The sequence below is a fragment of the Rattus rattus genome, chromosome 5 (assembly GCF_011064425.1).
Source record: "Rattus rattus isolate New Zealand chromosome 5, Rrattus_CSIRO_v1, whole genome shotgun sequence".
NCBI lineage: Eukaryota > Metazoa > Chordata > Mammalia > Rodentia > Muridae > Rattus > Rattus rattus.
Window position 1 is genome coordinate 92,344,962 of NC_046158.1, and position 27,227 is coordinate 92,372,188.

A 27,227-nucleotide genomic window follows, 5' to 3' on the forward strand; every position below is an offset into this window, starting at 1 on the left:
GGGACACACTGGGCTGTGTGTGAGACGTACAGCCATCTTTCTTCAGTCAGCTACTACAGTTCTTTCCAAATCACAGACACTGATCTCTTTTGAGACATGAAGCTACTTTTAATGTAGTCTTAAAAATAGCTTCTGTACTAAGAGTCAGGAATAGATTCAAATATAATAGTCTTATCCCAGTGATTATTCCAGAAAAGCTAAGGACTGCCAAAATGAAATCCAGACACAATGCTTAAAACTCACTTAGTCACCAGTGCTGATGCTAATATAGACAGACTACAGACTGGCTGCCAAGAGCAGACCCATTCCGATTTTACCTGAAAGGGGGTATTTGTAGAGCTGGGTCATTCACGGTCACTTTGACATTATGACCAGGAAAACTGGCTTTCAAATGTTCAATGGAGAGAAAAGTGTCATTGAAATCCAGCGTAGCAATCTGATTGGGCATTTTGGAATAATGGGCACTACTTGGGTCCCCATAACCTAAAATGATGTCATGCAGCCAGTCTGGGACCACGCAGTCGGTATTCATCAGATTTCGAATAGTCTCCAACACGGCCTGTCAGTAAAGGGACAGAAAAGGATCGTGTCAGTAGACATCTCGAACATTTGCACTTCACTGGAACGCAGGGCTGACGGCACCGATCTGGAATGCCCATGTGTTTCAAGGCAAGAAGCTATTTTCTGCTGACAGGTGCTTGGCAAGACTGAATCAACAGCTATATTTTCAGTTGATACCATATACTGAGTCAAACAAAAGAACTAAGTTAGTAAGAACAGTTTATCCACTAAGAATTCGTTTAGATAGAATGACATAAATAAACTTGCCACTTGACTTCTATTGAGCCGGATGAAAATAATTCATGTCAACCCAATACAGGAAAAAAAAAGATAAAGAAAATTTCAGAACAGGCCCTAAAAAACAAATGCTTCCTTATAAACTTGAGTTTTTTTCCTCTCCATAGTGCATAGCTGTTTGGTGACATTGCAGCATAATTTATAAACACTAAAGTCAGCATGGGAAGAAATAAAAAAGCAAGCACACTGATAAGAGTGTCAAAAACATGAATAAGTAAGAACTGGTTCTACAATAAAAGGGTATTTCAGTACCAGCACATCCCTGTCAGAAGGAATTAACAGAGCCAAGATCATGTTTTAAAATATTCAAAACCATTCTGATAAAGTAACAAATCTCAATATGTAAATTAGGAGGCAAGGCCTAATTTCTAAGAACACAGTGACCAAATCAACGTTTTTTTAAACTCAGGATCCGAGCACAGATTAAATAAGGGATAGGAGAGAGTGATGAGCCCATTCACCTAACGCTGATGAGTAGGAGAGTTCTGGATCTAAGGAAACCTTAAATCTAGTACAGATGAAGGAAGGCACAGACCATGACAAGAAGCACCAGAATGTGACAATTAGTAAAGAATCTTACAAAATTCCACGGAATTCACCACAGGAGATGTGAGATAGTGGGGGGGACAGACTTGGTATTACAAAAAGCTTCAAGGAGGAAGGTGGCATTTTACTTTAGTGCAACAAAGAATTTCTGACTTATTTAATCATTAAATGGATAGTTACAGAAATGTTTTAAGGAGCAGAATAAAAGCATCAGTGTTCAAGAAAATTCGGAAACATGTATCAACAGGACTAAGAAGAAACTGGAGAAAGGGGGCCATCCCAAGGGTCCAGGCAAGAAATGGAAGATCCAGATTAGAACTCACTGCAAATGCAACTGAAGCAGTAAAACACACGAGGGATGCAGCAAAGTACACAGGAAACAGCAAACACACAGCACAGGCGGCTAGCTCACTGCTCTCCCTGCATCGGGACCAGAATGCCTCCTTCACGTCCCTTAAGATGAATGCTTGGCACCTGCTAACCTTTGATGGTGATTACTTACACTTCTTTCTTTCTTGATTAACCGTTAAGGGATGAACTGTGTCTAATTCACCTCTACAGCTCCCACAGAACTAAGCACAACGTCATGCACACGACAGACAGACGGTAAACAGAATGGCAAACAAAGCAACATTCAGTAGACTTCAGCTACGTGCTTGAGACTCACTTATTGAAAAGCAAATGTGAGACTAGAGAGGTCCTGTACAACCTGGAAACAGACTCCCTTAAGTGACACAAACTGAGTTGCTTATGTGAAGTGGAAGGACAAATTGTGAATATACCCGAGGAAAATCATCTGAGGGACGGTGTAAAGTCTTTTCTAGAGAACAGGTGTGTGGTCAGCGTGCCTACATGAGGAGAGGAAGGAAAGGGAGGACATGAAGGGGAAGCCACAGCAAAGGATGGCATAGCAACGGTGTCCTGGATAATTAAACACTCTTCGACGTGATGAGAAACTAAAGGGTGCATGTAGGACAGGGGCGCTGAAGGATTCACACATTGGAAAGAACGACACAGAGGCTGTAGAGAGGAATGTAAAGGAGAAGTGGTGAGGAAAGGAACCAGGGACATGAAATGAGGGTGTCTGGATACGGCATGGCGGTGGTGTCGACCCACTCAGTACTAACAGATGCTTGTAGAGTGGGAGAGAAAGAAGGCAGGGACTCCTCCACTGCACTTGTCTTCAGTAAAACAAGAGCTGGAGCATCAACTTCTGCATTGAGAGCTTCTGATTTCTTATACACCGCTACAGCGTGGAAATGCTGGGAGAGTTAGGATTGGACAAGCGACGCGGCATGGAGCAGAGAGGGGAAAGGCGCCCTGCAAACAGTAGGTGTCTCCAATGTAAAAACAACTTCCAATAACAGTGTGGCTCATAGTCCCTACAAGAGCCTCATAGGTGACCACAGGACGGGTACTTTCAAATCTTCTGTTTCTAAAACACTTCTCCTTCTAAACTACGAAAGCAAACGCTAGAAGCCCCAGTGTCTCCCTGAGCGAAGTGTGTCAATACACTGAATCAGAGAATCATTAGTGTGATGTCCCACATCTGTCTTTTAAAGACAGCTGGAATACACCTACGTTTGACTTACAAAAGAGGATCCAGTAAATGAATGAGCTCAGCTCGTCCTGAGCATAAACAGCACCTCATGTAAAAAGGAGCTGACCTTCAGAGGAGAACCTGAATTCATCTATAAATTTCCCATTTCTTCAAAAGCCAGAACAGATCTAGCACATGGATTTCCTTAAATGTCATATTTAATCAATATGCTGTGAAGGGAAGACTGAAGTCAATGTCCGCTTAAACCCCTCTACCCAGCATGTATGTACACCTTCTTTGGATTTCATTACTAGGATATACGGACTTTTAGTTACAGAACTGAACATTACCTTGAAGTTATTCTCCTTCGGTTTCCTCCTCATTATGACATTGAAAGTGTCGTACACATCTTCGGCTCCGTTTTGTATAGTATTGGTCATATCCTGTTGATACTGGTTTGGATCCAAAAATACTCGAAATGTCCTTGACTCTCCTCTAAGATTGGGTCTGGGTTCAGGTCCTAGATATTTTTTAAGAGTTTGTTAAATGAAATATGTATTTTTTAACTATGAAAGTAAGTTATATGTCTTTCTTTCATAGAAATGGTAAGCCACTAAACTCACCTCCAATATTTCCCCATGACTGAACTATTCTGTACTTAGACATATCAGACTCAAAGTCGAAAGTATATCCCCGCTTTCCTAAACTTTTATCACTTCTTACGACTCATGTCCTATGCTGATCAAATTCCCCAAACTGACCATGTGCAGATGCGAGTACTTAGCGGTCAAAAGCCTTTGCTCATGGTCCCTGTTAGTGACTCACATGTGGGCATGGATCAAGTGTTTTTCAGACTAAGCACACATGAAGTTACATGCCCGCAGACGTGTGTCTTGTTTTAGGAATTAAGAAAGTAGCCTTTCTACTTCTTAATTTGACAGTGGGTTTATTACTTTTCTCAACTTTCCAGAGTCTACCTAAGAGCACCAGTTGGAAAAAGAATTTCACATACAGAGAAATGTGAAAAAAAGAGCATTCATTTTCTTCCGTTTCCTTAAACTCTGGAATGGAACAGCCTAAGCAGCACAGTCCAACGATGTCCTGACTCAAGGCATTCGGGTTTTAAGAAGCTCCCACCAAACTCTGAAAGAAGCCATCAGAGTTCTAACTTATCAGGGTGTGCGCTGTAAGAGTCAGGACGGATCGACAGTTTCAGATGTCACCAGGAATCCCAGGAGGAGTAAACTGACCCCACGACACAGCTTTTGTTTGCGTGGTGTGCGTGCGTGTGTGTGTGTGTGTGTGTACCAGAAGGATTATACGTGTGTCTGCTACCGTGCCTGGTATGCTTAGAAATATTAAAAATCTTGTCTTGGAAAATTCAATACATTTTAATGGCTTTTTTTTTCCAGTGCTAGGGATGAAACCTATGGTGTATGTTCACAGCACATGCGTAAAGTAAGGACCTTACACACAATCCTTTGTGTCTACTACATACAACACCTCAAAGTTTTACCAAGTCAGCAGTCCCTCCTCCCTCCTCCCTCCCTCCCTCCTCCCTCCGTCAAGTCCCTGCTGTACCGTCTTGATGGCCAGCGCCCTTTGTCGTCCAGCATGCCCTGGATCTCACAGCCTCTGACGTACACCAGACCAACTTGCTCAATAAAAGGCCTCCTCCTGTCAAACTTAGTGCCGTAAGGTTTTGTGTGACGCACAGTAATTAAAAAGCACACATCGTGTTTGCGAAGACCTAGTAAAACATAAAGACATTTTTACTTATTAGAATTATATTCTTTTTGGTCATTCACTGGCAAATTCTTAATGTTTTTAAAGGGGAGATTTAAAAAAAAAAGCATTAAAAACAAAAGGGATGACCAATAATATATTTTGCATTAGAACATAGTTATGTTTCCTATAGTTTTTAATATTCAATACTTTATAGCAGTAATTAAAAGGAAGATCTTTTTATATTAAAATTAGAAACTTCTGTGTCATGAATTAATTACTGAGTAAGACTTCCAAGTCATGTTACAGATCCAAAATTGGACATTCATCACCATTCTTATTTTTAATTCTTATTAAGTAACTGAAAATATGGCTGGCATATAATTCATAATCATCAAGTTTCTACCGTGGGTTGCAGTTATCCATCAGTGTCATTCCAAACAGCCTTAGCGCACTGTCCTAGAACAGGTTTACCCAAGAGTAACTCATCAAAGCACAGGAGTGCTAGCCACAGACTTTTACCCACAGCCTATGGCTCAATGTACAGTTCCGGTCAGCAAACAGGGAAATCCGTCTAAGTGAATTTTAAGAGGCAAGATATTGGTGTCAAGATCCAAAGCTTCTCTGGCTTCCTCGGTAACACTGACACAGAAAGGCTAGGGGCACTCAAGTGTTGGCTACACTTACAACACGGAAGGTCACATCACTTCATCTTTGTTCCTTCCCAATCTATTATTTTTACCACTTTATGACAGAAATGAAAATTTATATAGTCTGTCTGCTTATAGCCTTGAAGAAAGAACATACAGCTAGATTAAGACACCAATGTTAGTGTGCGGCTAATAGGACTGGAGACTTCACGGCTCTCCGTTGTGTGAGTTTAAGTAAAGCTAAAAGAACTCACATCTGCATGAGCAAAGTAGGTGAAGGGCCAGAAGAGGCAATGAGAACCTGAAGAACGATGTTCTGCTGAGTTCCGCTGCCATACAGCCTAGAGTCTGTACAAGTCACACTTCTAGGCTCTAGTGACAGAGGTCCTGAGAAGACCCCATGAATGCAGGAGTCAGCTTCTGACGTCGGTAGGGATGGCTGCCTGAGGAGCCCTCCAAATCCAGACCATTACAGGAGACACCGTAGGTCTGCACTTAAAGAGTTGTGCTACGATGAGCTTGCCTTTCTTCTCAAGCACGGTGGCCACCCACCTTTTCATAGGGTGCTTTTAGAAGCAAAACTCAATGTCGCTTCCATATGGGGTAACAACAGAGCTAAGAACCCAAGCTCCAAGTCTCAAGGGGATGGGAGGACAGTTCTATAATTTTTAGTTGAAGCATTTCAAAGCTATTGCTTGACAGACAACATTTGTTACCATTTACAGCCCTCCTCTCAGTTTCTGCTCCCATCCCTAATCAGTAGAGGGGCTGAACTTGGGCCCTGCCATAGGAAAAGCACTTCTCTTTCCACTGCATGCCAGTGACTCACTCATCCCTAAGTACTCACGGCACCCTGTCCTGCTCATCAGAGCACTCCATCTCTTACTCTACCAGAGGCCTATGGTGACGGAGGGAGTGAGGGAAGAGAAGAAATAGGAAGGGGGCTGGGGATGGGGAGAAAGGGAGAGAAGACAAATTAAGAACACTTAAAAAAAATCCCTTCGGGCATTTCAGGGAGCAGTCCCCAAAGCAACGGAGAGGGCTCTGCCAGGAGAGCTCCCTCTCTCCTCTTAACTTTACAAGGGAGACTTGTCATCTCCTGCAAGAGACTTTAAACTTCTGGGGTGCCAATAAGTTACTCCGTTTTAATGCCCAATGTATAAAATAGTGTTGGATACCTCTGTAAGTTCCCAGGGGTAATAAATATAAGACCTTCCCCAGCAACTTCTCAGGGCACAGCAATCATAAAGGTGCACAATGTTCTAAACGTATAATGCAACAGACTGGAGCTCAGGGAAAGAGACAGGACTCAGAACAACCTGTCAATCACCAAAGCAGCCATTGTCAAACACTTGGCCAACTGCATTGCTGGGCTCCTTTCGAATTCCCTTTTAAGTCTAACATATGTTCTCATGGTTACTGCTATGCGGGGGCTATAATTTCTGAAAACCGATCCCTTCCCTTCTGGCATTTGAAGAAGGTAGCAGGAGATTAAACCTCCTGGCTACTATCTCTCACCACAGGGCAGCAAGGGGGAAACTCTTAGACAGCTGGGAACGGGGTGTGTGCATGTGCATGTGCGTGTGCGTGTGCGTACGTGTGTGCACATGTGTGATGATGCAAAAGTGCCCACTGCCTGTTGCTTCAGAGGTGTTAGCCAAGTTTTAACTCTTTTTCACTTAATATTTTAGAACACGGCTTCTCAAAAAGTTAATTATGATATACAACTCTAATTGCTAAAACTTTAGGTAGTAAGAAAAAAAATAAGGAAAACAACTGTTTACTTTTTTGTCAATTCCTATCCGCCTTCCCTTCTGGTAAAGCACACAGTTTCCTGTGGAGCTGCTTCACTCCGAGTCTCCTCACTGGATTCCCCATGCATTCTCCATGAGGCGCATGCGTCTCTTTCCTACCTGGGCTGCTCTCCTCTTCAGAGTGCAGCTGTCTCTGCTTATGCTGCAAATGTGTCTGAGTTACATATGAGTCTCCTTTAGGGCACACGGTTGCTTTTATGTTGATCTACAAATCTAGCAAACACTCTACCAACTTAACAGTTTCTCCTCAGTTTGCTTTGCAAACTGCAATCTTCAGAATATTCTGAGAGTTATGGTCTTGTTATTAAAATATTGAGATACTTAAAGTACTCTTGTATGATTCTTAATACTTTTACTACTAATTACAAACACAACTACAATGCTTTAAATTGAATTTTAAGAATAAAACTGAATAAGAATTTAAAAGGACAATATTTAGTAAAAGTACTTGACCAATGCTCTAAATGGAAAGCTACAAATTAAAGAGGCAAAAGGTAGCATTACTTTCGAAATGCCAAGTTACCTTCCCACTCATCCTTGATGTGGTCTCTGACATTCAGATTGATGGTGACATCTGCACGAACTCGGGTTGGCCAGTTTTCACCAATGTTGGGTTTGGCAACCTCGACTACAGTGAAAGCCACAATGGGCTGAGCCATTCGTGCCCAACCACCAAACACGACACCGCCATACTCAGATTGCCTGAAAATCCAAAGCAGTGGATGATTACACAAACAAGAACCCTACAACTTTACACAAGCACGATGTGCAGAGTACTTGTTTAGCTCATAGTTAAGCTCTGGCTAGCACTGGCTATCCAAGGTAAGGGCCCTTTCTTCTTAAAGGCTGGATAGTCTGCTATATTGGACAGGCAGCCACACATTTTCTTTACTTGTTCATCTCCACACAGACACAGGCTGTGTCTCCATCTTGGCTGTTGACAGCAGAGCTGCACTGGGCACGGAGTGCAGGCGTCTCTTTCAAGACAGGGGCTTAGTTCCTATTAACATCCATCCACAAGCAGGGTTACTGCACAGTTCCCTTTTGGGGAGTGTCTGTATTTTCTTCTGTAATGGTTGAAGAATCACATGCCCAACTAAAATGCACAGGGCTTCCATTTTCCTCACTAGCCTTGCTGCTACTTAGCTTCCCTCTTAACAAGAAGAGTGACGAGTTAGTGCTGGGTCTCCCTCTCCACATGATTACAGGCCTGAGCCCCTGGTTGACAGCTGCTGGCTACCTTTACCTCTTCCTTGCAAGCATCCATTTAGGATGTTCCACATTGTTTTTCTAATTACTTTTTTGTTTTCCTTATCCTTCTGACATCACTCTAATTAGACACCAGTCACAAGTGTCTCTCAGGCTGCACAGCTGTACAGAGGCTCGCTACTTTCATGCACTCCTCCATTTTTCTCTTTGCTTCCTCTACTTTGGTGTCAAAATCCAAGACAAAAAAGCAAACACAAAATAAAAGTGCTAAGAGCAATGTCATGGTAACCTTTCCTCTGCTTTCTTGCAAGAACCTCATGTCTCAAGACTTAAGTTTAATCTGTTTAAGTTCATGTCTTACTCTAAAGCAGTGATCTTTGGCAGGCAGGTCTGGCTTTCCTCTACTGGAAACGCTCTTCTTACTTCACAGCACAAGTGCCACATATGCACAGCTTGATTCCTGCTTTCTATTGTGCCTGTGTGTGTGTGTGTGTGTGTGTGTGTGTGTGTGTGTGTGTGTGTGTGTGCCTGTGTGTGTGTGTGTGTGTGTGTGCCTGTGTGTGTGTGTATGTGTGTCCTGGTGTGTGTGTTGCTTTTTTCTTTTTCTTTTGTTTTGCTCTTTTTTCAAGACAGGGTGTTTTGTGTATCCCTGGCTGTCCTAGAACTCACTCTCTAGTAGACTAGGCTGGCCTTGAATCAGAGATCCACCTCCTTTGTCTCCAGAGGGTTGGTATTAAGGGTACCCGCCATCACTGTTGTGCGTTCCTGTTTTTATGTCTACTGAGCACTGTTTGGATCACAGCAGCTTTGTAACACAATTGGAAATCAGGATATGCAATGTCTCCAGTTTCACTGTCTCCCATGGAAACTGTTCAGCTACTCTCTTTCATTTACTGACAGGAATCTCCACTCCCTGGAGCACTCCTCTTAGAGAAGAGTGTTCGTGTGGCTTCTCCTTCATTTTAAAGGACAGTTCTACTTAGGTTTATTTTATCCTTTTCCTCTCTCAAATAGTTTCAACTACTACCACTTTTATATTTTATTCTTTATGTTCTTAGATCACACTTAAAATACATTTTCAGAACAAGCTATTATTTTAAACACTTAAAAACATGCAAGAATCCTCATTGAACTATACTACCTTAAATCCCTTAAAATAACTAATCACTTAAAAAAGATCAGAGGGGAAATTAAGTAAAAAGTAGCAGCAACGCCCAAATAATCTTTCTTATTTACTTTACTTCAACTTGCATTAAAAATTTAATTTTTACTTTAAGCGGTATAGTTTGGAACACAAACTAAAGCAACACTTTGAACTTAAAAGTTAATCCTAAAAATGACACTGCAAAAAATGTAAATTACCTCTAATACAATGATTCTGTGCTATAACTAAAAACTATACAATTTTATAACATCAAGGCAAAACTAAGAAATCCTATACTGCAGAACTCGGTTAGCAGCTTCTGAGCAGCATAACAGTGTGCTGAACCCTCGTAAAGGGTCACTGTCACTTCCTCCACTCTCGCTGCCTTACCTGAGGGCAGCTCATCCTGTCTGTGGAACTCGTGACTGTAAACGCACAATTGAGGAGTTCTAGTAAGCGCACCCAATGTGTGTGCTCCACCACAGCCCACCTTTAGAACATCTGCACTGTCCCTGAGGAGGGAATTCCAGCAGCAGTCAATCTCCGACTACCCCGCAGCCTCTCCTCTGGTCCCTTAACTCTTTGTTTTCTTACAGAACGAAATATGAAGCGTCAAGAAAGACAGACTTCTGCCACTTGGAAGCACATCATCTTTTACTGCTGTCCCAGTGGCTTTAGCCATGGGAAACATGGCCCGAAGCATGTAATTTACAAGAGTGCTTGGGCTCCTTTCTGCCCTTACGGTGTGGACCCGCTCCCGCAGAAATCCCTTCATGGGCACCAGTGCAAAAACTTTAGAAGGATTTATTATTTCAAATGTAAACAAATTAACTCCAAAAGTTAACATTTTCTTTCAGCTTCAAAAAAAAAAAAAAAGTAATTTTAAAAAATCCTCTATTAATAGAGACTAAAAACCATGAGTAACTGTTTGTTTTCTTTGTATGTGTGCTTGACATTTAAATTAAATGTACAAGTGAATTCTATTTATTTAAGTGCTAGTTAATAAATCCCTATTTTGCAAAATGGCCCAAATTAGGCTCTAAATCTAGACACATAAGTGCAAGGTAACCACAAATTGTAAAGGAGTTTCGGGATCGCGCGCTCCCACGGGGTCCGAACAATGGGTAATAATTTCAGCAGCGCTGTGGGCAGGGAAGAGCAGCCAGTGGATACACAAATCTCACAGTCCTAGCCTACTTACTGACTCAACTGATTATTAAGTCAAAAATACTCTCTGTTGGGTTTTATAGTCTCATCCAGAATAACTTCTCACATAATAATTAAAAAAATAGAACTGAATATAAAATAAAATATGGAAGTGAAAAATAGACCATAACTGCAGAGCCTGTGGTCGTCTCCATGGTTAGGGAAGAGAGAGAAGGCTGAAGGACACCAAGGGAGGTTCAGACTCCAGAAACTGCCGGGCTTCCCACACAGTCAGTCTCACCATGTGTGTCTACCTACTATGCCTGAAAGGTAATGACTCACTTCTCAAATAAAGTTTACGCATCTGCAATCCCTTGAGTGTTTGTAACCGTCTACTCAGAAACAGTGAATAAAAAGAATTTACCCAGTCACTCACAGGTAAAATTCCAAAATTAACCTTCACACATCTCATAAGGCAACCCTGTCTACAAAAGGATTTTCTTAAAGAAAACTCCACATGAAGCCAGGAGGTGGAGTCAAGTTTAAACTGAAAGAAATTCTCAAATAAATGAATCCAGCCAACGCAGTTGAGTTCCAATGTGCTGCTCACAGAACGTTCTGCAACATCCCAAGCCTGCAGTTCGCTGGGCACTGACTCACACTTCTAGCTACAGCCACGGAACAACAGTGTAGAGCATCACTCCTGGCTGATAAACCTCACCCAAGACCACACGGAGTCTAACCTGCCCTAGTCCTGGACTACTGGCCCCTCTTTATCCTGTTATTGATGTCTATTTATTTCTCCTCTTCCTAGTCTAACATGACTCTTCTCCCTTCTTCCCAGGTCCCCAACCATACCTCCAAGATACTCAAATACATATTTTATATTTTATCATGTCTGAAGTGAATTCACATTATACAAATCTTCAAGTAGTTGGTATCTTTGGCAGATATCTTCACATTGCTAAACGCACTGATTTCCCTAACACAGTGTATCGGATACTGTACACACATTTCTTCCTTAAAGACGGCATCATTTTACTGACCACGGCTTCATTCTGCTGACGCTGTCCTCGATGTCTTGTCTAATTTCATAAGTTGATTCTAAGCGGAAGAGATTAAAGTTCCTCAGGAGATAGTCGTGTAGAGTTAAAAACTGCAAATTCAACTTGGGGAGAGCAAGACAGCCTGAAAAGGAAAACAGCATCGATGACTTCTAATCAACCATCTGGTCTATAGGAAAGCACGCCAGCAGCTGGAGAAGCAGCGACTGATGTCTGTGGGACAGATACCTGTCCGCATTTCCACTTGCACGGACTGCACAGGCTATCCTGTGAGAGAGGATGTAGAGATGCGACTACTCATGCAAGCAATGTACATGCAGCATTTCACAGGTCAGCAGTGTTTCTTAAATGTTTCCAAAAATACTTCACACTAGCACAGGCCTTAGTAACTTAGAAACTCCTTCCTCTCGCACCCAAGTCAAGCCATCTGAATTCTCAAGAACCCAACATTAGCATAAACTCACCCTGTGGCAAAACAAACAACACAAAAGTAAATCTGATGATGTTCTGTTGCCTAAAGAGAACTCCGCACATGCCTCTGGCTAGGCTTTGGGGTCAAGGCACTGTCTTTCAGTCACTTCCGCTCTTCTCTTCTGTCACTGAGCAGTCTTACCAGTCTTTAGAGACCAAGCAGTCGACAGCACTATCAAAGCCACAGTATGCTTACTTGACAAATCACATTTTTATACATTATCTACAGTGCCACAGCAGTAATAAGAGAACTTAGAGACAAGAAATGGTGTGCCAAATATTCACATTGTTTTTATTAGTAAACAATGACTTGCACTCTGAGTCACTGTCTCTGAGGCATATAGGCTGAAAGGAAAGGTGTCTCGTTTTCATTTAAAAACAAAAACAAAACCCTGTTAGCACCTGGCAACCCTCACTTGAATTAAAAAAGGCTACATAGACAGGAATGGGTTCCTCATGACGTCTTCTCTTCTCATATAGTTCACAGCTTGTTCTCATTAGGTGTCCTCCCTTTGTCTTCCTAACAGTCCTTCCTGCCAGCTAGTTCTCCTCCTTCCCTAGTTAGACCCACCTCTGCTTTATTACATGGATTCTACTTCCTTATTTCTCACCTTCCTTAAAGTCTCTTCCTCCTGTCTCCTCCTGATCTCTGACTGTCCTGACAGACACACAGACACACACACACACACACACACACACACACACAGATACACACACACACACACACACATACACACACACACAGATACACACACACACACACACACACACACACACACACACACACATACAGAGATACACACACACACACACACACACAGATATACTCACACACAGACACACACACACACACACACACAGATACACACACACACACACAGATACACACAGATATACACACACACACACACACACACACACACACACAGATATACTCACACACAGATACACACAGACACAGCTACATATAATTTCATTTCCATGTTCTGGATACAGAGAAGAACACTCCAGGCTTGTCTTTCTGACTCTGGCTTATGCTGTTTAACCCAATGGTTTCCAATGGCACATACTTCCTATGGGTGGATTTCAGGAGAAATTCCAGGAAATCCTTGGATTGGTAACCATCAAAATAACTGTGACTTTAAAGACATAATTGGTACATTTGAGCCAAGTTCTCTTCAAAAACAAGTAGTTTTCAATCAAAGGTACAGGCGCAATAGCTGGTAAGGACATGTGGAAGGTACCTCTAAGCATTTGCTACCAACTGCTGGGGATGTTTTTTTTTTTTTTTTTTGTCATCGGTCCTGGCTTCATAAAGAACTTTAAAAAGGCTCTAACAGTTTTTGAAGGGCAAACAGCCTATCACAGTGATCAATGAAAGCTACACTTTCTGAATTCTTAAGCCTCTTCAGAAACAGCACTGTGGTTTAATAATCATATTTTCCACAGGGTAACACATCCTAACATATATTTAGTTTAATATAAGTCATTTTGCTAAGTATTCAAAATCCTCACTCTTTTCTAGCTTCTACATCCAAGAGCACAGAACAGTAGCCTACTGTGGAGAGGAGACACGGATGCGTTTGAGCTGTGTGAGATGAACCTGAGTTCCTGTTGCCCGTGAGCTCTGTGTTCCTTACCTACCTTCCCCAGAATAGTACTCGGTAGGGACGATGTTTTCATCCCATATAATTTTCTCAGTTGGATACAAAGGCATCTGATTCAACTGCTGAATCTGAGAGATGCGGCGTTCATGGCGAGACACCTAGGGGAAGGAAACAGTACCAAGAGTTACAGTAGGAATATGAATGACACCACCGGTCACTCAGAGCCAACAGGAGAGAGCCCGCCTTTACTGCCATTACACACGGAGAGAGAAATTCCTGGGCTTTAGTCTCTGTGGCAGTTTGATAAGATTTGATTTTTTTTCCCCTTCCTGTTTTTCCTCATAAATCATAAAAAACGAGGTATCAACCAAACGCACTAGAATTGAATCCCAGCTCCTCCATCTATAAGGAAATTACTATAAGCTTCTTAGTCTGTTTCTTTCTACTAAAACAGGTCACGTGTCAGTCTCTAATCAGGGATCTACGGTAACGAGGAGGAACACTATAAAACTGTATCAATCTCCCCGGCACATGCCAAGAGTTTAAGAACTGTAGCATCTATGGAAGAACCAAACAAACTCCCCACACAGAAGTTATGAGTCATGGATTTCGTTCAGTCCTGAATCTCCTGTGATCTAAGAAACTTAATAGTCCCTGGAGTCAGAATCTTCGCTACTGAAGTGAGAGCCTGGGTGAGCTATACTTCCCCTCATTGATAATCTCTACACATGCTTGATATCCCAGTAGTGCGTCTCACAGAAACTGTGATTTCTAGTTAACAATGCCGAAACAGGGCTAGAGAGATGGCTCAGAGGTTAAGAGCGATGACTGTTCTTCCAGAGGTCCTGAGTTCAAATCCCAGCAACCACATGGTGGCTCACAACCATCTGTAATGAGATCTGATGCCCTCTTCTGGTGTGTCTGAAGACAGCTACTTATATATAATAAATAAATATTTTAAAAAATGATGTCGAAATGACACATGGCTTTTCTATGAGAACAAACCTGGGGAAAGGTTTGTATTTCTTTTGTTCATAAAGACTTAGTATTGGTACCAACAGCCTGACTTAGAAGAGATTTTCTTGTCAGAGAAGAGCTCAGGGAATTTTTAGGAAGCGTTTGCAGTTACAGACAGTGACAAGTGACTTGTAGGAGGACAGGCAAAGATAGAAATCATACTTAGAGCAAATAAAAAAGTAGTTTCCATACTGGAACTAATTTAAAATGCTCCCCAGGCTTTCTCCCCGAATGACACGCGAACACCTGTCAGTGGGCATTAGACACCTGTTACAAACGGCCTGGCTCTGCCCCCAGACTCGGCACACAGCAGCATCTTTCCTATGCACGGGAGGGACTATGCTCTCTACCATGTGGTAAAATGCAAGCTTGGAAAGCCAACCCCAGAATGGCATGCCTGCCGGTTCAACGTGTGTAAGAAAAATCAACAGATACATAAGCCTGCTTACTTATTTACTGATTAGTTTGTATTGCTTAGCAATGAAAATGTCTGAAGTAGATGAAAAGCTACTTAATCATAACAGAAAAAAAAATCTGAGAAAAGCCAAAGCCAGTGTGAAGGCAGCGCACACTCGTCAGAGTTGGTTATGCAGGTTAACCAGGCAGCCATGAGCACACACAATAAAATAACAGGTTCCTGGCTCTGATTAAATGCTCACATGTGGCTATGTGCACACACACACACACACACACACACACACACACACACACACACACACCCACACACACACACGCACAACCACTATCTGTAGAGGTGAAAACTGTCAACACTTAAAGAGACACTGGTTAGTGACATGGCTAAATATTTGACATAAATAGTCATCTGTTTCAGAAAATGTGGTGCTGAGAGGCAGAAGGTGCTCCTACACTATGCAGAGAACTAAATCCCCAAACAAGGTGAAATGAAGACAATAAACATGGAGTTACTTGAATCTCTGGCCCGTGGCGCTGGAGATCAATGCACAGTACTCAGTATATTGAGTAAGTGAGCACTCTTTATCACTGCGCTACAGTTCTCCCTTCAACTGTAACCTAGATAGCTCTGAATTAGTAACAATAAATGTACTTCATTAACATTCACATATTTAAATCTAATAGATAAGAGGAGTCTTCTGAGAGCTCTAGAGGGGTCAGGTGAAGAAATACCGTTAGTCCTGGGCAACAGGAGAAGCCCACTTGGATGACTTCTTCACTCCTAATTTTAATTACTGTGCAGTTGTGTGTTATGTACGAAGTAAACCAAACCCATCCCAAAACCCAAACAACAGCAAAAAAGTCACCACACCCAACAAAAACTATGTTTCTAAAAAGAAAAAAAGAAACTAGTTTAGAAAATAAAGTCTCTCATTACCAAAGCTGACTGAAAAATTGCTTAGAATTCTTAAGCCACTTAGGAATAATTTACTGTATTTCTAAGTGACTGAACTTACTGTATGTATCAAGGCTGTGGCCTAATACTGAATACATTAGTTTTGAATAACCACCATTAAGATAACGAACGGCCACAGTTATTCACATGCACTGCTAACTGTGGCCTCCTTCGAATCCCCCAAGCGGGGATTAAAGGTTTGGAAGATGTGAGAAAAGAAACCACAGACATGGAAAAGCAAGCCTGACCCACCCCCACCAAATCAGGTAACTCAAGGACAAGAGGCAAAATACTGAGCCTGAACTCTAGAAGTCAGTACTGTTTATATTATTATGAGTGACTCAGAGAGGTGGGAAAAGCCATAAGAAAGATTATCAGACAGTTAAATATTAATATTTACCAGCAATTCTAGAAGAAACTCTTTATCAAAAGTTGTATCTTCATTTTTAGGGAGCGTTGGCAAGAGGCAGAGGTATGATGCCACCTGGTGGAGTGTGTTTGAACTGCAGAATGGAAAAGATTTTATTCAGATCAATTACCTTTACTATTTGAACCATGTTTTCCTATTGATATTTTAAAAAGGAAACATATGGCACAGCAGCAAAACAAAGGAAAAAAACCCCAATAAAAACAAAATTAAAAACAGGAATGAAAACTTTTGAAGTAGTTTCTGCTAAGCCTTTCATGGTACCTGAAATCCACTGACAGACGCACAGAGCATCTACAACTGAAGGTCCCAAAGCAGAGGTGAGGAACACTGCAAGCACCCACAGGCCGAGGCCAGCAGCTCGTGTAGTCCCTCCTCACTCCCACATGCAGACTATCCAAAGCCAGGTTCACTTAAGAACAACTTCAGTGAAACAGAACATGTTCCTACTGATAAAAGTTACCAACACTGGACTCTCAGAGACATTTTAAAAAGGATATAACAAAATGTGAAGTATGCATTTGCATATAATTTATTATGTGAAAGAATAAATTATCCTTCTTTTGTCTTTTATTAGTAGCATTTTCTTTCCTAACACAGTGTTTTCTCTAATGCTGTTTTATATCAAGCCCCTCTTTCCTAACCCAAACCCTAGAACTGCTAATCTATTTTCAATCTCTTTGTTTTTTCCAGGCCAAGGAAACAGCTTTTGACTATGTAGTGCATTGAAAATTCAATAGGAAAGTAATCAGGACAGTGAACAAACAACAGCAGCGCCTTGCTCATACTTTGAAGATCCATGGCTGTTTAAGTACAGAAGAAGGAAGTAATGAAGCTACTGACTACTATTATTTTCCCAAAAATACACTAGTAGATATGTAGTAGATAGTAGTATTGATATACGTTAAGAACATAAAATTTTCCTAGGTCTTATCTCTAATATTAAACGTGAAGCTTTACTGGTTTCTGTTATACGCTGTTTATGGCAGTGAGATTAGGCCAGGTCAATGTTCTGCTCAAAGAATAATGGCCTGAGTTATTAAAAATCCTTTCACCACTTCCCGAGGAAAGATGGGTAGTTCTGTCTAAGTGAGTCAAGAATTTCGAACTGCCAGAGAGGAGCTCCAGCCGTGAGGTTGACAAAGGGCCATACCACAGCCCTCAGTGCTAGGGAAGAAAGAAAAGTCCACAGCAAGATCCCAGGAGAGAATGCTCTTCTTTTCATGTCTCTTACCTGAGAGGCCCAAAAAACTTGACCAAGGAATCCCGGGCATCTACTTCTGCCACATTGGAGAGGGCAAAGTCATAGAGCTCAGGGAAATGCGCAAACGCAGCTCTCTAGGAAAGCAAGGCCATCAAGAGTTAATGTCCTAGGCCACACAGGGCGAATATGTTCAAATGTATGCTGTTCAGTCTCCGGAGTTTGTGTGCTTTCATTTCCCTTCCTGCTGTCTAGCTTTATCCCACTGTGGTCAGAAAACACACACTGTATTATTTTGCTTTCACATATTTACTGAGGCTTGCTTTTTTTCTTAATATGTGAAATATTTTGGAAAAGGTTCCCTGCGCTGCTGAAACGAATGTGCTTTAGTGTTTGGGTGAATGCTTTATGGATGTCTATTAAATCCATCTGATTTGTGACTTCAATCCCACTTCTTATGTTTATCTCCCATGCGCTCCCTGCTTCATTAGACCGGAGGCGTGTCGTGCGGTAGGGAAGGCAGAAATTGTTCTGCTTAGTGCCCTCCTTGCCACTGCTGGGGATTGAACCACGGCTTTGGCCATAAGGAAATACTCTATCAGAGCTACATCCCAGGTTTCTGTGGGCCCCACAAAGTTGACATGAAAATGGCAGGTATGCAGCTTCCTTGGCATGAGTGCCCCCAAAATGGCATTTTATAACCAAAAACTAGCCAAAGAATACTAAAAGAAAGCCCCAAGGGGCAGTTACTGGAGATTACAGAGGAACTAGCTGAAAATGCAGCGCATTCCTGCTCTGCTGTTGTCTGGATCTCTGTAAAGTTAAGTCCTGGCAAGGGTTGCCCAGCCAACCAAGAGTAAATGAAGACAGCCACTGAGAACACAAGGACCCCATGCCCTCTAATAGGCATGAAATACTGCCACTAACTCAGATTTTAGAGAATCAAATACCAGCACATAGATTCGCAGGTTTCAGATGGACTATGAAAGTCACTTATTTCATAAATTCATCAAATTAAAAAATATTAAAAAAAATGGGAGGATGAATCAATATGAATATGTGATGGTCTGCATATACTCAGCCCGGGGAGCGGCACTGGTGGGAGGTGTGGCCCTGCTGGAGTAGATGTGTGGGCTTTAATACCCTGGTCCTAGCTGCCTGGAAGCCAGTCTTCTGCTAGCAGCCTTCAGAGGAAGATGTAGAACTCTCAGCTCCTCCTGCACCATGCCTGCCTGGAAGTTGCCATGCTCCTACCCAGATGATAATGGACTGAACCTCTGAACCTGTAAGCCAGGCCCAATTAAATGTTGTCCTTATATGAGATGCCTCCTTGGTCATGGTATCATCTCTTTACAGCAGTAAATCCCTAACTAAGACAATAGTATTTTTATTTGCATATTACAAAACCTAAGTTCCAGGCTGACTCAACAAGGAGCACGAGGAATGGTATACTGCATTTATTTACCTGCAGAGATGTGATTCTGTCATAGTGAATCGTGGTCATCTCGTTCTCTGTCAGGGCATTTCCAGTCTGATCGTTAATTTCAAAGCCCGTATAGAACTTCAGCATGTCTAATAGCTGGAAAGATTGATTTAAATTAATAAACCACGTGAACATGAGACCAACAAAGTATAAAATACTATTTATTAAAAGTAATAAAAGATCTACGTGTTTCTCCAGGGTTGAAAATTTTAGAATTAAGCATTACACATCCTATACTTGAGAGCATATCCAAACATATTTAAGTTATATGAAAATAAAATATGTATTTTATAAGTAAATTGAGCCTACTTGATAGACACAGTCCACTGCTCTAGAGAATATCAACTGTAATCCCAAAACAATTCAGGAATTTTCCACATTAGACTGTCCTGTGCCCTGGTCTGTGATAGACTGTCCTGGCTGGTGCTTCACATCCCTAGGAAGATGGTCCCTAGGAAGAAAGGCCACCATGCCTTTCCCCGTGGTTGCACTTTGATTTCCTGTTTAAGCTCCTGCCCTGTCTCTGAGGATGGACTGTGACTTGAAAGTGTAAGCCAAACAGATGCTTTCCTCTCCAAGCTGCTTTCCTCAGAGTACACTGTCACAGCAACAGAAAGGCGAACTACAGGAGTGTATCCACTATCCCTCTTATGACCCTCCATGCCACCCGACCTCGCTTAAGCTTCGACTGCGTATGAAGAGGCCTTGCTTTCTGCACATGGACATGGAATATTCTGGCTGTGGTCACTTATTTAGTATCTTTAGTCCTAACCCGGGACACATTACAGTCAATTTCTACGAGTTAATATATATGGCCAATCACTTGACAGATTTTTTTTTTGAATGAAAACAGAGAAGTGTTTAGTAAGACACGAGCTAGAGGGGTTGGGGATTTAGCTCAGTGGTAGAGCGCTTGCCTAGCAAGCGCAAGGACCTGCGTTCGGTCCCCAGCTCTGAAAAAAAGAAAAAAAAAAGACACGAGCTAGAGTATGTCACAAACATAAGACCTGCATCTCCAATTAACTCTCCCTGGAAAACACAATTACACACGTTAGACATTTTCTTTCACTTGACAATACAGGAAATCTGAAATAGCAATAAAGTAAAGTACATTTGCCTTCCTACTCTAAGTTCCACACTATCAACTGCCTGTCACTGCTGTCACAGGCAAGAGTGAGCCATGGCACAGGGGTACAACTCACTGGCAGTCAATGTTCTCGCCTGTTATGTCCCACGGGGGTTTTGCACACACAAGTGAAAGACGTGAACACCTGGCACTATACTTGTAAAGTGATACTTTAGCTCAATAATGAAGGAACGTATAGTTAACATACAACCTCGGTGATTACTAGGGTTAAGTAGGTGCATTCTAGTACGAATTCAGTTTATAAATTCTGGTTTTATTTTAAACTGACCAGGAATCTACAGCATACAGGTCCATATTTAAGACTTTTACTTTGGCTACATGGCAAGGCAAAGACCAACTTAAGAGATGACAGCATTAAATGTGTCTGATCCACTAGGCTCACCTGGGAAAACAGATGGCCATCCTCTTCCCTGTGGACAAGACTGGAAAGGTAACAGTGCACCAAGAGGTGGGAGTCATCCAGGATGGTGTTGAACCAGCGCCTTGTGGGGAGCAGAGCCTGAAATGCAAGCACAACAGGTCCATGTTTCAGGTATTCCCTGCAGCTAGAGATCAAACCAACTGTTTCACACAAAGTGGACACCACCAAACACCCTCCTGCTGCCCAAAGATGCATGGTATATAAAACAAAGGGTCTCATCCACGCTGTACAACAAGTAAAACAAGAAACTCAGGGGCAATGCTTTTCCTTTTACAAAGGATCACACGAAAGAGTCTCCAAAAACATCTCGTCTAGTGGTTGGTTTGTTTGTTTGTTTGTTGGTTTGGTTTTTCAAGGCAGATTTTCTCTGTGTACACCTGGATGCCCTGGAATTCCTTCTGTAGACCAGGCTGGCCTTGAACTCAGAGACAAGCCTCCCTCTGTCTTTTGAGTAGTGTAATTAAAGGCATGCACCATCACTGCCTGTCTTTGTTTAGTAGTTTTTACACAAAATCCCTGTGAAACTCAAGTACATGCTGTATATTTAGCGGTAAAAGCAAAGCTCTTTTCCATTTCCTGTCCCTACTTCCCTTATTGTAGTAAGACAGACAGACAGCGAGACAGTTGGATAACTACTTATCTAATTAATGACATCATCTAATAGACAGAGTTACTCAGGTCTGACACAGTGAGAGGATATAAATTAGTCACTGGTAGAGAAATTATACGAACAAAATTCTCATGAATGATTGTTAGTCTAATAGTTTTAACACTCACTTCAAACCATGGGACAGATTTTCTTTCAATTTCCTATATTAGGGAGGAGGAGGAAATGGATTACTCTGAACTCCATCAATTTTGGATCTGAACTATCCATAAGAATCCCATATCTAATTGTATGAAATCTTCTTTAGAAATCGTAATTCTAAAAGGCAATAAGAACCCATGCCAGTAGGACAGTTAGTCCCAAACTTCAAGGAGTCAAACCCTGAGATTTCCTTGTCTATAAGCAGACCAAGGGCCATTTCAAGTAGGTGGTCACGGCTTCATCTGAGACTGTTGAAGAATATACAAGTCACTACGTATTTCTTACCTCTAGATCAATCATAAGTTCGATGAATCTTTCACAGTAATGAACTTTGTCCATAGTGACAGGTTCTAGACATGAGAGAAACATGTTAGAATTTTACCAAGCCATTTGGTATGCTATTTCTTAAAATTGAGTTATTTAATAATTTAAACAAAATTATTTGTCTTGTTCTTGGTGGCTGAATAAGAATCTCATATTTTTTCAAAGGCAGGCCATCATTATTTAGTTCTACTATTATGAGGAGATGAAATATTTAGATGGGTCAGAACTGTGTTTAATTACTCTGATGTTCAAAAAATGATGCCTACATTATTTTTTAGACTTACATCTATTTTATGTGTATGAGTGTACATGTATATATGTATGTATGTACACCATGGCCTGTGAGGACAGAAGGCTCCAGATCCTCTAGACCCAGTCATAGAACATGAGCTGCCATATATGTATTAGGAACACAATCTGGGGCTTTGCCAAGAGCTGCAAGTCTAACGAGCCTCTCTCCAGGCTTCATAAATACAGTGTTTTTAAAGGTCAAAGGTAGTTAACTTTTTAATAAAAGACAGCTTTCTATCTAGAGTTTATTACTTTCCTCAGTATTATGATATACCAAACTCCTAAATATTCTCATGAGTAAACACATGTACATGCCTGTATGATTGTGCTTATTCATGATACATACAAAGACAGACAGACAGACAGACAGACACACACACAACCCTGATGTATATAGCTAACTTTGACGTAGTAAATATATACACCACAGAAAGAAGTTCTCCACTGTCCATGCATGGATTTTTTTAATCTTAAAAGGGGATTATATTGGCTTAGATAGAGTGTTTGAACTTTTATATGAAAATATCAAGGATGTATTACAAAACATAAATTTTTAAAGAATCCTAAGACTGACATATGGTATTCACAAACACAATGTACTATTTTTTAAAATTCATTTTAAGATAATTACAGCCTTGTGAAATAAAATACTTTCAGGACATAAGTTTTGATTCTTCTTAATACCAGGAAATGGCCTACCACTTACCCCCTAAATTCATGGTGTCAACACTCTTTCAATTGATACACAATTCTTTTTTATCCATTGCTTACCTAAGACTCTAAGCAGTAACTAACCCAATACCACATCTATAAAAACCAGCCCACAAATACTTCAGAATACATTTATTTATGTGTAATACACAGGAAAATGGAAGGTCCAATGTTACAGAAATCGGAAGGCTTCTATCTACTATAAGAAAATGCTAACTGTACTTTTCCTCCCAGACTTTCCCGGCTGCCATACATGCTACCCAGATGCTGAAACAATAGGACCAACGGAAGAGACATTAAATGTCTCCTTTAGACATTCATTCCCTAAGTGATAAACTGAGGAAGAGAAAGCAAGCAGCTGAGGATGGAGAATTAGAACATGGTTTTCTGACCTTATCCTAGGCCAAGGGGCTGTTAGGAATGAAACCAGGGAGGTCAGCTCATACAGTCTCAGCACTCTGGGTGATATAGCAAGAGAAGCACGAGTTCAGGGCTAGCCTGGGCTAGATAGTGAGTTCTAGGCCACTATGTTTTACACAGCAAGACCTAATCTAAAATAAACAAATAAATAAGTATATAAAATGAATGAATAACTCACTAACTAAATGCATAAATGCACACAATGGAACGCCCGTGGCTGCGTATCGTTGGCAGGGGCACAGCTGCATCAAGGACTCCCACACCTCAGATTCATGGGAGTTGCCAAGTCTCCCTGGTGAGGCTCCGAAGCCTGGTAAAGCTTTCCTCAGGTCTTTACTTCCTGGATGTTTACACCCTAGAGACTGCACCCCGCCTCACCACCACCACCCCACAAGAATGCTCCTTCCAAGGAGGTTAACCTGCCTCCTTGATCCAATTATACACCATAACCTCAGCCTCCTTGTAAACTGTTTATTAAAACACACTGAGCTTCTGGGTACTGTGGCTTCTCCATCAGAAAGCCAAGGCTGCCCAATTTTAGTTTTACTTTGTGTCCATGCGTCTGTCTTCTCTTCATTCCCTTGCACCCCAGTCGGGTTAGTCCCTAGAGCCATGCTGGACAAGGTACTACACGAACAAACAAACAAAGAAGTGTATGTTTTTACTACTTAGGGAACATGGAAACTGCCACGGCCACTAGGAAGTCAGTGTGGAGGTTTCCCAAGACTACAAAGAGAACTACCATAACTTAGCCAATCTCAGGCAATATCCAAAGGACGGGTAAGGCTCACTGCTGAGACACTTACAAATGGATGTTACAGCTGCACTAATCACAACAGCTAAGAAATGCAACCAACGATACCCATCAACAGATGAACGGATGAAGAAAATGTAATAAATATGCACATCAGGCCTGTATTTGGGAATAAGAAAAATGCAATCACAACATCTCCAAGAAAATGGATAAAACTAGAAGTTGTTACGTGGACTAAGCCAGATGTAGAAAGACAAGGAAGACAAATACCATGTTTTCTTTCATATGCAGAACCTAAGTTTAAACTCGTATATATACACATATATACATACATGCATGCATACATGTATGCGTGAATACATGTGAGCATGAATCTTATGTGTGTTCTGGACGTGAGAATAAAAAGGTGAACTTGAGAAGGGAAATGATCTTTGGAGGGGTGGGGCCAACTGAATACATAGGACATGAGATCCGAAGGGAAGATACTTGTGGGGTGGAAGATCGGTCAGCAAGCTAGGGACAGGAGGAATGGGGACCGAATGAGGGAGGGGAGGAGAGTGCCAGGAGGGAGATGGATGAGAATAAAGTATAAATGATCAGTCCATGATGAGACCCATTACTTTGTATGCTAACTTAAAAACATGATCTATCAGGACATGCGGGTAAAGGTGGACTCCACCCATCTAACGTCGTAGATAACTGATCCTCTACCCAGCTCATACCACTTGAAAACACTCTTCAGTGTTGTATTATAGAGTAGCAAATGAGACCATAAACACCTAATGCACTATTGTCCCCAGCCTCCTGCAGAGAACTCAGACCTGGTAAGCAAATATAAACATTTACTAACTAAACAAATATTTCCATAACTGTGCTGTGCTTTAATAACCCTTCTAGGCTGAAACAACCCTCGGGCCGGCAATATACAGGAAATGGAAAGGACACACGTCTGTTACTAGAGTTTTAAATCATTCTGGCAGCGGGGCTCAAAGTGGAAGTGAGGGAACCCCAGGAGGGCAGCGACATAATGACACACAGAGAGCGGAGCGAAGGTGGCCGGTTACCAGAAAGTGGGATGGACTTCAACACGGAGATGAACTTCTGGATGAGCTGGGAAAGAAATCTCCTTTCTTGGTAGGCCCTAAGAATCAAACAATAGTCCAATTATTTCTCCAACAGTTATAAAAAGCAAATTTAATCACTGAGATGTTCAAATGTTCTGTGTTGCATATTGAGTATTCAGTGTCTTCCTCATAAATTCACAGGAATAAAGAAACAGCCTCATCACTGGCCTGATTTGCATGCTAAGGACTTCTTCCAGTTATTATAAGTTTCTACCTAAATTCAGGGGTCAGGGTGGCAGAGGTCATTTAAAAATTTCATCTATACTGTTACTAGCCTTAAAAGTCTAATGTTTAGGGACTGGAGAGATGGCTTATCAGTTAAGAGCACTTGCTGCCCTTCCAGAGGATCAGGGTTCAGTTTCCAGAACCTACATGGTGGTTCAAAACTGTCTGTAACTCCAGCTTCAGGAAATTGGATGTGCTCTTCCAGCAATTGCTTCCATGCAATGCGTGCATGTGGTATACTTAAATACATACAGGCAAATACATACACACTCATAACATTTTAAAAATCTCATGTTTAACCAGGTATAGTGGCACGTGCCTTTAATCTCTGTACTTTGAAAGCAAAAGCAGGAAGAACTCTGTGAGTTCCAGGCCAGCCTGGTCTACATAGTGAGACTACACTAAAAACAAACAAACAAACAAACAAACAAACAAACCCTGATGTAGTTAAATTAGGTAGCAAACACAGGGAGAGTATTACAATGGCTAGAAACTTAACTATCAGTTTAAAAGTCCATTTCTCACTGCTCCCTGAATTAGCCATCAATTAATAAAATATCAGGTAACAGATATCTTGCAAATGATCGCGTAAGCCCTGCTAGAAACACACAGTACAGTGAGTGATCAGCGTGGGGCTAGAGATGCATCAACAGGGAACGTAGAGCTTGTACAACAAGCTCGAAGACCCAAGCTTGGTCCCTAGCACCCAGGTTAGAGCTTGGCGTGGGGCTGTGCATCTATAATAGCACAGGAGGATCCAGGGCTACACATTCCGTGAAAGCTACTCAAAAAATAAGGAGTGCAATAGAGAAAGACGCCTGACACAGCCTCTGGCCTCCAAGCACACACTGCAGACCTCTGGAAAAATACTCATGTTAATCCAAGTGAGAGCATCTGCTGATAACTTATGTGGATTCGGCCCTACGTAAAAGGAAGCAATAAATCAGTGTCCTGACCCACAGCCGAATGGGAAAGAAAGCTTTGTCCACGTACTGCTCTCTTGCTTCTGGGTCCATCTTTTCATCATTCTTTTTAATCAAGTTCCAGAATTTCCTGAGCTTTGGTGTCTTTTTTAATTCTAATTCCAATCGTGCCTAAAAGAAAAAAAGATTAAACAGCAATTAGTAACACTAACAGATATGATACTTAGATTGAACGTTACCTAGTCTCTTTGTATATAATGACATATAATCTGAAATCAAAGTATGAAAACTATGGAATGACTTGTATTATAAAAACACTATTCCACTTTATATTTTGATGAAAATAAGATGGAAAAAATTACCTTTAATGATCATTATTATGGGCTAATAATAATAATTTCTAAACTAAGATTTTAAGCCTAAAAATCTGAAAAATAAGCATAAATGCTTTAAGCATTGCTGAAAAAATCTCAGTCTCCAACAATAAACAATAAAACAGTTGTCAAGTCTGGCCCTGGAGTTTAGTGACATATGCTCTGCTTAGCATGGCAAATGTCTGGGTTCACTCCCTAGGGCTGGGGTGGGGGGTGGGAGGTGGGAGAGAGAAACTTCTGCCAGAAAGAAATAAGGACGAGGTGTCTGAGCAAGGTGCGTGCCCGTGTTCAGTGCTGATAAAAGGAACACAAGTTCCAGGCCAGTGTAGGCTACACAAGATCCCATCTCATCAAACACACGAAAGAAACAAAAGGTGCTCACAGCAGAACACTGCCTCCTCTCGGACCTTTCCTATTACTATTGTTTTCATGTG

The 27,227-nt window shown here is 41.5% G+C and overlaps 1 protein-coding gene across 1 annotated transcript in view; it reads right to left on the minus strand.

Annotated features, from left to right (window-relative positions):
* The window catches only part of Aqr (aquarius intron-binding spliceosomal factor), a 70,753-nt gene that overhangs the window by 26,301 nt on the left and 17,225 nt on the right, over nt 1-27,227 (minus strand). Inside the window, exons 8-20 of the mRNA XM_032902591.1 lie at nt 26,490-26,590; nt 25,212-25,288; nt 21,933-21,997; nt 20,801-20,917; nt 19,254-19,367; nt 17,822-17,925; nt 16,561-16,663; nt 13,812-13,932; nt 11,679-11,820; nt 7,657-7,835; nt 4,526-4,694; nt 3,295-3,472; nt 318-559 (exon numbers count right to left, since the gene is read on the minus strand). Of these exons, the coding sequence (XP_032758482.1) occupies nt 318-559; nt 3,295-3,472; nt 4,526-4,694; nt 7,657-7,835; nt 11,679-11,820; nt 13,812-13,932; nt 16,561-16,663; nt 17,822-17,925; nt 19,254-19,367; nt 20,801-20,917; nt 21,933-21,997; nt 25,212-25,288; nt 26,490-26,590 (1,712 nt within the window). The remainder of the gene's footprint in view (nt 1-317; nt 560-3,294; nt 3,473-4,525; nt 4,695-7,656; nt 7,836-11,678; nt 11,821-13,811; nt 13,933-16,560; nt 16,664-17,821; nt 17,926-19,253; nt 19,368-20,800; nt 20,918-21,932; nt 21,998-25,211; nt 25,289-26,489; nt 26,591-27,227) is intronic.